General features: G+C 35.4%; 2 protein-coding genes across 5 annotated transcripts; one reads left to right on the top strand and one right to left on the bottom strand.

Annotated features, from left to right (window-relative positions):
* Nucleotides 1-657: 657 nt before the first annotated feature.
* Nucleotides 658-2,540, bottom strand: vma12 (vacuolar ATPase assembly factor VMA12). Its single transcript, XM_079610887.1, has 6 exons — nt 1,993-2,540; nt 1,839-1,912; nt 1,630-1,719; nt 1,491-1,533; nt 1,299-1,411; nt 658-1,197 (listed from the first exon to the last, which is right to left on the bottom strand). Exons 1-6 carry the CDS (start codon nt 2,162-2,164, stop codon nt 1,102-1,104), a joined length of 588 nt encoding a protein of 195 aa, XP_079467013.1. The 5' UTR covers nt 2,165-2,540; the 3' UTR covers nt 658-1,101.
* A 769-nt stretch (nt 2,541-3,309) lies between these two features.
* poldip2 (polymerase (DNA-directed), delta interacting protein 2) lies at nt 3,310-10,659 on the top strand. Of its 4 annotated transcripts, none has more exons than XM_079609319.1 (12): nt 3,310-3,392; nt 3,517-3,715; nt 4,338-4,419; nt 4,498-4,595; nt 4,697-4,793; nt 5,410-5,485; nt 6,006-6,113; nt 6,197-6,333; nt 9,254-9,280; nt 9,389-9,514; nt 9,606-9,685; nt 9,891-10,659. In XM_079609319.1, the coding sequence occupies exons 2-12, from the start codon at nt 3,531-3,533 to the stop codon at nt 10,003-10,005; spliced, it is 1,131 nt and encodes a 376-aa protein (XP_079465445.1). In that variant the 5' UTR covers nt 3,310-3,392; nt 3,517-3,530; the 3' UTR covers nt 10,006-10,659. The 4 variants fall into 4 exon arrangements, with proteins under 4 accessions (XP_079465445.1, XP_079465443.1, XP_079465446.1 ...); XM_079609320.1 differs by having other exon boundaries at nt 3,329-3,392; nt 4,344-4,419; XM_079609317.1 differs by having other exon boundaries at nt 3,312-3,715; nt 4,344-4,419.
* Nucleotides 10,660-10,909: the final 250 nt, after the last annotated feature.

The raw sequence follows: 10,909 nt of genomic DNA, 5'->3' as shown, positions 1-10,909 counted from the left end.
GCTGGACAAAACTGAACTCTGATATAGATACTATGGTTTGGGGTTGCAAAATGTCCATGGGAACCCACACCATTTCAAGCATGACGCTTCTACGGTTGCATTTTTAGTCAAGCAAAGGTCATCGACTATTTATACAGACCCTTGAGACGTGGCTTTTGTGTATGGCAGGCTCTTTTTTAGAAATTGCGGCCTCTGATTTATTACAAAACAGCTTGGTTACGCTAACAGCATTATGGAGCCATTTTATAGACTGCAAAGATAGAGACATAGAAATGTATTAGTGGATTTCATATTTACTAATGAAAGACAGAAAGATATAGAATGTACAGGAAATAAGGTACAATATACGTTCTCAGATAGATCAGCAAATTTTTTTTAATAAGTTTTGTCTTTTTTTCCTCTAATTTTCAGAGCTGCCCATTTCTGGTTGTCTTTTATACGGTGTCTGTAGCTCAAATACACAAGTGCATGTGCAGCACGTACAGTACACAACATACAGTAAGCACTGGATATACGTTATAACAGGAAATGCTGTAAACCTGGTTAAACAGTGAGCATCATCACCAGGGAGTGTGATATATTAAATGTTTTTTTCCTTTCTTTTGAATGCTTTTGACTCAACTTTAGCTTTTTGGATGTTTATTATTTTCTTGTAAAAAAAAAAAAAAAGAAAAAGAAAAAAAAAAGATGATTTTCACACAACTATGTCTTGCGAGTCAATAACAATTTTACAATAAACATCAAAGCACAAATCATTAACAACAATGTCTCTTAGTTATGACTGAAACAAGAAATGACACATGTACAAGACAGTCCAATAAATACTAAGATGATAGATGTGGAAAATAAGACAACAATATGACCATAATATTCCTTCCGGTGTCTTGAAGTGGTTTCTGAAAAAACTGATTTATTCTAATCTTGTACATTTTAATTTAAAGGATTATTTTGCAAAATCCTTTTTACTATATGTTAGATCAATACTAATTTTTTAAACACTGTTAGACATCTCACTGTTTGGATTTGGAGGAAGAATAAATAAAAAAAACTGTAAGCTTTACAGAAAGAATGACACAAAACATATGGAAATATTGGATGATATTAGGGGTCTCCAAGCTCTCCCTCCATAGTCCGGACGAGAACATAAAGCTCAGCAAGACCGACAACAGAGGCTGCAATCACTGCAGCTAATACTCTCTAAAAGAAAAAAAACACACATGACCATTAATAATGTTTACTTCCAAAACACCTTAATGTTTTACAATGCATTGACAGGTGTGAATGCTGTGTGCACTTACTGCTGTCGTCTCTGTGAAGATATACTGGCTGCCCATATATGAACAAGCAAATGCTGCAACTACAGTAACCAGGAAGTTGAATACAGTAACAACAACTGCCTTCACAGAACGTACTGCCGAAGACAAAATGACAAGATGAAAATCATAACAGGGAGACATTAAAAATGAGAAGAGAAAGGGGAACGTCCTTACCTTGTCTTCCAAAGTCTGCAAAATTTCCATGATTATTCATTTCCTTTTGAATAAAACAGTAGCCTATTAATAAATATGACAGTATTTTCAAAAACTATAGAGCATGTGTTTGTTATAAAGACTGTAAAAGAGAGTTCACCTGTGGATTTACATTCCGTGTTATTCTCTTATATTCCTCATTGGCAAGTTTTGCTTTAATTTTTTCTAGGCGGGCCACCAGCTGTGGGTTCTGTTGTGTTGAAATAAATCGTTATTTTTTGATGATCATGCTTCAAACTCAACTTGAAACAAATGTCATTTTCCAATATGAATCTAATCCGAGATAGTAATGCAGTGAGTCTCACTTACCCTTGGAGGTTTGATGACTTCTGGAAGATGAAGTGCGCTGTCCTCAAACAGCTCATGAAGATACACTGGATGTCCTACAAAAACACCACACTCAACTTCTAATGTACAATAAGAAGCTTCACAAAATGTTCCATAGCATATGTACGTTTCTTACCATTTTCTTGAAGAAGCTTGTGTAGTTTTCTCACAGTCTTGAACGGAATGATGGACTGATCTTTCAGAGCATTCAACTCTTCCTTCAGTTCTTCTGACATGGCAGATTCCCTCTCCAGTAAATCTCTCGACTTCTCCCGAAATCTCTCTCCGATTTTAAACGAAGAAGCCATGATAACAAAAGTGTCTACTAAAGCTCAGTACACGTTCACTTGCTTTTAGTAGTATATATATCAGTAATAAATCTGGGCTGTGAGGACACAGCAAAAAGAGAACTTCCTTATTTACCCTATCAAAAGGCTCAACACTAAAACTACAATCAATTCAGCGTCACAAATTATATAAAGTAAAAACAGAAAATATTCCCAACAGAACTAAACTATGTTACACCCATATAATTGTTACATTTGATCTAAAATTGAGCATGTTTTCTGTGCTTATCCCTGCGTATCAGCTGATTTCTTCTTCTTCAGCGTGTTTGTTGGCTGGTTGCAAACCAACTTAATAATCGCACACCGCCACCTATTGGCCTTTTGGATTAAGGCGCATGACTGGATAAAACAATGAAAAACAGTTATAATGGAGATAAAAAATCTTTTGTTAAAATCTTTTATTCATAAATACAGTTATAGAATCATGCTTTAGGAATAAAGTTCCCATGTCAATTATTTGTATTACCTTATAGACCAATATGGTTTTATAGTCCCTCATCACTCTTTTATTTTATATTTTGTGTTGTTTTTATTTAATTTGTCTATGCACGCTATATTAATCAACAAAAAAACGTAAGGCGAGAAGCATCCTATTTTTTAAAATTAGTTATTAAGTGAATTGCTAATTTATTTATATTGTTGAATATTTGTATTTTATTGTATTTGACAACAGACAGAACAAAGTCAACATACACTCATAACTACAGTAATAATAAACAAAAGAAAACACACAGCCTGTGGCTGAAAAGAAATACGTTGAAAGATTCGCATATATAGTCTTAATGACTTTTTATCTGAAAGAAGAATACAATGTATATTGTTCAAGAATCAATAACAAAGGTTTATTTTTTATATATATTTACATTTATGTATATTATATTTAGCGAAAATTAAAAGTAAATGTATTATATAATATAATAACATACTTAGATATAACAATAGAGCCAAATAAAACCAAATAAAAAAAATCTAAACAATAATTGGGGTCAATAAATCTAGTCAAATCTTTCTGAAATATCCTTACATGAGTTCAATGCCAAAATAATAAATGAAAGAATATTTCGGCAAAAAAAATAATAATATTACAAAAGGAACCTAAAAGACGTGTGACCTTTATGTGGTATCGCCGTTTTCCGGTCGCAATGCCTTATGGGAAATTATGTGCCCTGTACAATATTGCAATAAAATGGTAAAAACTTAAATAAATGGTATTTAACGTGTGCTTCTCAATATTCCCGAATTTCACGCGCTTAAAAAGTGCGTTTTGGGTTTAACGTGAAAGATATAACCTGTGTCCGTGTGTTCATGTGCAGATAGCTAAAGGAAGATGGCAGCGTGCGCAATACGTCGGGGCTTATTGTCCACCGCTAGTAAATATAACCAGCACAAATGCACTAACAGAATATTAAGTGCACTAGACTTCAGCAGCGGATTAGATGCGAAAAGACCCCAGCCTTTGTGTTCAGCTTGCGGGTTGTCCAGTTTTCAACAGAAGAGGTTCATGTCATCACGGTAAGAGCTAACGTCCTACCATGTCCTCCTGTTACATAACGTTAACTACGCAGAGTTGTAGTTTCAGAAAACTATTTTGACAGCAAATACCTTTAAAATGTATCTGTGACAAGCATTCATGTTCATTAGGAATTTAATAGCAACTGTCAGGTGTATAATATGAGCTGTTACTGTAGTTTGAATGGTTCACATGTTTGCATACATGTAACACCACTTCCATATTGTTTCAGTGCTCAACTGTGCGGTTATGCAGTGCATTTTATTTTTTTAACGAGTGTGTGTTTCTGGAACCGAATGTGTTGATTACACTACTTTTGAAAATGGCAGATACCAATACACTCAATTGAGGCCTAAAAGAATGACATACTAGTCCTCAGCCTTGCTTTCAAGCCCCCCAAAGCCATTCCTGATTACAAAAGTGATCATCTGGGCCTCAGACAGCAAACAAATCCTATTTCTGTTCCTGTCCGTCTGTTTTGACAGCAAATACCTTTTGCACAATACAACTTTCAGATTCAGTCTGGTCTCTCCAAAAATATGTCTCCATTTTTAATATGTTGCACAATATTCAACCTAGCTGTCTATTACAATGTGCATTCTTTAATGATCGTTTCTTTGGTAGAAACAGGCCTGAGGGTAAAATACTGGAACCTGTTGGAATATTTGAAGCTCTGAAGCAGCATGGCAAATATGAAACGGGCCAGGTCAGTGATCATTTATATTCCAAAATCCCTTGATTCTGATTCCTCAGATGCAGTAATTTTAATTCTTAACATTCACAGCTTTTCCTGCACAGTGTTTTTGGGTATAGAGGAATCGTGTTATTCCCCTGGCACGCTCGTCTTTACGATAGAGATGTAAGTCCTGCTGTGGCTGACAGGTATGTAGTTCAGGATCTATTGGATTTATACCTGATTATATTCTGATCTGAAGTTTGTATTTCTGCTCAATGATCCTCCTGTTTGTCATTTGATTTTTCAGCAAGCCAGACTCTGTGGGCCATGGGTCTAAAGAGGTGAAGGGCAAAATGCATACGTACTACCAGGTCCTCATAGACACCAGAGACTGCCCTCACATAGTAAGTGGCATCAAATACATATGTAAATACAAATAGTAAGTTGATGTAGTGTGGCCCCAATACATTTTTGGACACTTTAAACCACACTTTAAAATCATCGAATGTATTTTTAGAACTTTGTTCTTTGCTGCATCTACTACTGTTTGGAGTTGGTTATGATATTTTTAAATGTTTCTTATGCTCACCAATGCTGCATTTATTTGATCAAAAATAGAATGATATTGTGAAATATTATTACAATTTAAAATAACTGATTTCTATTTATTAGATTTTAAAATGTAATTTATTCCTTTGATAGGAAAGCTGAATTTTCAGCATCATTACTCCAGTCTTCAGTGTCGCATGATCCTTCAGAGATCATTCTAATATGCTGATTCGGTGCTCAATACAAACTTATTTATCAATGTTGAAAATGTTTTTACTGTCACTTTTAATACATTTTAATTCATACATGTTGAATAAAAGCATTATTGACTCCAAACTTTTGAACAGTAGTATATGTTGAAGCATTTTATTATTAAATAAGCTATGCGTTCATGTTTGTCTTTGATGAATGATATTAGTGCAATAATGAGGTTATTGTCAACTTTTGCTACTTTGTTTTTGTCACTATTAGTCTCAGCGGTCTCAGACTGAAGCAGTCACATTTCTGGCAAATCATGATGATAGTAGAGCCCTGTATGCAATTCCAGGTAAACTTAAATATTCAACTATTCTTAAAAGTTAAGTTCGCCGATTTTTCAACTAGCTTTGTATTGTTACAATGTCGGTAGTAACTGTAAATGAACAGTGTTTGTACTTTTTCTCCATGTTACCTGCACGGTTTATTTGTCAGCTAAAGTCTTTTGACAACGCTAGGGCTTTTGTGAAAATGACAGGTCGCAAGCTGCGTTCACGGCACGCCATGTCGTAATTACCGTAACAATTCTGAACTGTAAAAAGCCTTTACGTGCTTGTAAAATTTGTAATTGCAACATGTAAACTTGTCATTTTCTGGCCGCTGTACCACCTGACCACTGCAGATTTAAGGTGTGCAGACCGATCGGTGTATGACATCAAAGTACCGCAAGAGCGAATCAAAAGCATACAGCGCTTTATTTATGTAATTATGACGTATGAATTTAGGGGGCAGCATTTTTATAAATGTTCCATTATCTGCCTGTTAATTATCTAATTCTTTTAATTTGTTCTGTGTCTGCTAATGTCTTTCAGGTCTGGATTATGTGAGCCATGAAGACATCCTGCCTTACAACTCCACTGAGCAAGTCCCCATCCAGCATGAGCTGTTTGAACGCTTCCTCATGTTTAACCCTTCCAGAAGTAACTAGTCCTCACAACAGTATTCTAATACTAGTTCTAATACAAAAAGTTTCTGATGGATTGCGTTCATATTGTTTATTTAGATCCTCCATTCACTGCGAGAGATACTCTACGGGCCTGGCAGGAGAAGAACCATCCCTGGCTGGAGCTCTCAGATGTGCACCGGGAAACCACAGAGAACATCCGTGTCACTGTTATCCCCTTCTACATGGGCATGAGGGTAAGAATGAAGGGTTACAATTCTCATTACAATTTCTCATTGCAGGTTGCATCTTATTAAATGTATAGATTAATATATATTACACTACCGTTCAAAAGTTTGGGGTTGGTAAGATGTTTTAATGTCTTTGAAAAAGCCTCTAATGCTCACCAGGTCTGCATTTATTAGTTCAGATATACAGAATACAGTAAAAACAGTAATATGTGAAATATTAGAACTATTTTAAAAATGTAATTTATTCTTGTGATAGTTAAGCTGAATTTTCAACTATAAAATCAACGGCCGATAAAATCAACTATTATCCCTATGGGCCATTGGCCGATTGTTTAAAAACAGCCGATGATCAGGGCCGATTGAATTTAGGGCAAGTTAACACAACAATAATGCATTAACAGTTAAGAAATGGCGACGTTAAAGCCGGCTCTATTTGACCCTATGAATCACCCGTAATTAAAGCCAGTGTTGCCAGGTCTGCTGTTTTTCCCTACATCAAACATTATTTGTTGTGCGGCTCCCATCCAATAATAGCAAAGAGCTTTGTTCTTTGTTACTTGCTATTAGAAACAAAGTCTCTGCTTTCAAATTCTGTACATTTTATCTCAAAATTCAAACAATAAATGGCGTTTTGATACTCTTAAATGTGACGTGACAGATTGCTGTAGGGCCTGTTTAAGCGGCAGTTTGAGTCATCTCTTCCACTTTAAAACAAGTTACAGCATGATAAAACGCGCATTAATGTCAGAAGGGTTGTTGGAAGATATAGTACAATAACTTACCGAAATGAATCATGTCTCATGTATTATCAAAAACTGTTTCATCTGCGGAAAGCAATTATCCAATGTTTGCATTTCATTAGCTATAAAAAACAATAGAGAGGACTGAGGAGCTTATTTACTGTTAATAATATAACAGGGTGTCCGCGGGGTCTTAAAAAGTATTAAAAGTTGATAAATCCATTTTGGGAAAATTAAGGCCCTTAAAAGGTATTAAAAAGTCTTAATCCCGATTTTATGAGGTATTAAATTTTGTTCAAGCTTTGTCCATAGAGTTTGACTCCAAAAAGTATGCATGAATATATTTATTTTCCTCCCCATTACTAATAAAAACAACGGCGTAGTCAGTCAGTGAGATCAGATCGCCGCATACAGGTGATGTCACGTATTTTGCGAAACGCGCGGTAACGTTAGGTGATGTTAAAGAAAAAAACTAAAACTATTAGGTGATGTGTCATCGTCCTCTACTACATGGCACAAACAACTGTCTATTAAGTTAAAGGTTTGTTGCTGATTAGAACTTGAAGTAGGGGTGTGCGATATCTCTTGATCGTGGATGATAAATGTCTCCACGATCTGCTTTTGAAGAAATATCGTAGGATCGTGCATTCTATCAGTTTGCAGTTCTGGCGCCTCCGTCTCAACATACTGTACAGCGCGACGTATATTCACATGAAATGCAGAGGAACGGGACACTGTAGTTCATACAAATTAATTATTTGCATGTGCTTTAAAGCCTTGCCGATTAAACATGTCATTCGCTGCTGGTGCGCTGTTCTAACGAGCGCTTTTCTGAGCGCAAACACCCGACGCGCACATGCACTAAAAGCCTGTCTAACAGCGTCTGATTACTGGGCTAAGTTATCTTTCGAGTCTTATTGCGCTAATACTGTCAAATACACACAAGGTTTACATAAACAAAGTTGGTTATGTCTAAAGTGAAAGAACAGTAGAAAAAAATTAAGAAAAAATGCGTGTAGACTCGTTGCGTGCAATTCTTAAAGTGGCAGTAGCCCTAATAGTAAACAGCCGCTTGTCCTTAAAGGGATAGTTACCCAAAAATAAAAATGATGTCATTATTTACTCACTCACTCTAATGTTGTTAAATACCTGTATTAATGTATTTCTTGTGCTGAACACAAAAGAAGATATTTTGAGGAGTGTGGCTAACCGGGCGGTTGCTGGTCCCCATTGACTACCATAGTGGGAAAAAACTATTATGGAAGTATCTGGGGTACATCACCTGTTTGGTTACCCACATTCTTCCAAATAACTTATTTTCAACAGAAGAGGGAGACTTATTCGGGTTTGAAACGGCTTGAGAGAGTAGGCTAAATGATGACAATTACATTTTTTGGGAGAACTATCCCTGTTAATAAAACGACAAAATACAAAGAGCAAATCCCTCACTCTTGACTGAGAACTTTAATAGTAGCTTTAATAAGAATCAATGTACAATTTATACAGTGAAGTCTAAGTTGTTTTATTTTCATATTTGTTCATTTAATTACTTTCTTCAATGCTGTTAAATACACCTGTAGCTGAAAAAATAAAGCACTGTTTATTTCATTTGTATATTAAGTTGTGTATTTGTATCTTTGTTCTTAATTTTTAATAACAAAGAAAATGACAAAGATTTTTTATCTTCGCCACTTTGGCCTAAATGTCTGCCATTCTTTTTATTTTATATTTTGTTACCTAAGGCTTTGTTTTTAAAATAGGGACATTAGTTTGGCTGTGATGCTCAGTCACTTGAAAAATAGTAAAACCAACATGAAAAGGAATCGTGATAAAATCGTGAATCGTGATTTTCCTGAAAAAAATCGTGATATTATATTTTTGCCATATCGCCCACCCCTAACTTGAAGTGGCAATGAGGTCTTGAAATATTTTGAGAAGGTCTTCAAAAAGTCTTAAAAAGGTATTGAAATTAACTTCAGGATTCCTGCATATACCCTGTATAACATCGGTGCATCTCTAGTGTGTGTGTGTGTGTGTGTATATATATATATATATATATATATATATATATATATATATATATATATATAAATAAAATAAATAGTGTGTGTGTGCATTTTTATTTATGGTAGTGAAATGATTTTTCTTTGTTGTCTTGATTCAGATTTGTTTTTCTATGTCCGCAGGAAGCTCAAAACTCTCATGTGTATTGGGTAGGCCAAATTACCTAATTATGCTTTTTGTAATAACTCAATTAAAGGGTTATTTATGGAATGGCCATTGGTGACCTGTTAGAGATAATATGTTGACGTTTTCCTCAGTGGCGGTATTGTATCCGTCTGGAGAACCTGGGAAATGAGGTGGTTCAACTAAGGGAAAGACACTGGAGGATCTTCAGTCTCTCAGGGACTCTGGAAACAGTCCGTGGAAGAGGAGTGGTTGGCAAGGTGAGTCATTAGTCAGCGAAAGCACAAACCAGAATTAGATTATGGAAATATGATATGTTTTCTAAATGCAATCTGTCATTTATCCCACCAGGAGCCCGTTTTGTCTAGAGAACAGCCAGCGTTTCAGTACAGCAGTCATGTTTCACTTCAAGCACCCAGTGGACATATGTGGTGAGATTATCAACATTCTGTTACAACCTCTACCAATGCACGCTTTACATTTTCTAAAATCATCCGTTAGATTGGATGGCTGAATGCTTGCATTTGAAGGCTTTCATACTTTTGATCATGTGATGTATGTATGAATTAATTTTTTCACAGTTATTTTGCCTTGCAGTAATAAAGTGTGAATATCATGTTTTATTTCCTTGTTTAGGGGGACGTTCTGTTTTGAAAGGACAGATGGTTCACACTTTGACGTGCGCATTCCACCCTTTTCACTAGAAAGCAATAAGTATGACAAAGCTCCCCCTACTGGCTATCCCTTATAATAAACCTGCACCTATAAGACTACCATCACGGCTCAGCTCAGCATCCCTACAGGCTGTTCCCTTACCAGTGCTCCTTAAATATACAATGGTTTTAGCAAAGCATCCTTCAGTCTCTGACTGCAGCACTGGAAATGTGTAGCAACCACATATCTTAAAAGAAAAAAGGTATAGCAAGATGAAATGAGGAGTTGATCTTATTAAATGGTATGATGCAAGTGCACCTCGAAAGGCCGTATTGAGAGAATTTGATTGTGATTTATTTTTTCTTCTATTTATTTGGAATGGCTGTGTTCATCAATTGAATAAGCTTATTAGCGTTAACCCAGCATATTGTCAATTTATATCTTAAGTTCAAACCCCTCTTATACTTAATTCCTTACTTATATTCTGGAGAAGACCGTCAATTGAATGCTTTCTCCAAAGGCAAATAGTCTAATTAATGACTTGATGCAAAGATTATTCTTAGGTCATACCGAAGTCAGCCAGTGAAATGTGGTTTGACTAAGAAAGCCTAGTGGGATAAAACTGTATTAGAGATCATCATCTTGAAACCAACCTTTGATCATGTATTTGGTTTTGACTACTGGATGATGAACTGTTTTACTGGTTACTGTAAATATGTTTGTAAAAGCATAAATAAAATGACATTTCCAATTTCCTGTTTTTGTATTTATTAAAATTGATGTGGTTCCAGAATAGCAGCTGACATTCTCTACAGAGAAGATACTTAAAGGGATAGTGTACCCAAAAATGAAATTTGTCATCATTTACTCACCCTTATGTTGTTCCAAAACTGTATGCGTTTCTTTGTTCTGTTAAACAACATATTTTGAAGAATGTAGGTAACCAAAAAGTGGTTGACGGAAGCTATTGGTATTTAGTAAATAACCTTTTTTTTTTTTTT

The sequence above is a fragment of the Phoxinus phoxinus genome (assembly GCF_949152265.1).
Source record: "Phoxinus phoxinus genome assembly, chromosome: 4".
NCBI lineage: Eukaryota > Metazoa > Chordata > Actinopteri > Cypriniformes > Leuciscidae > Phoxinus > Phoxinus phoxinus.
This window is presented reverse-complemented; position numbering and strand designations above follow the sequence as displayed.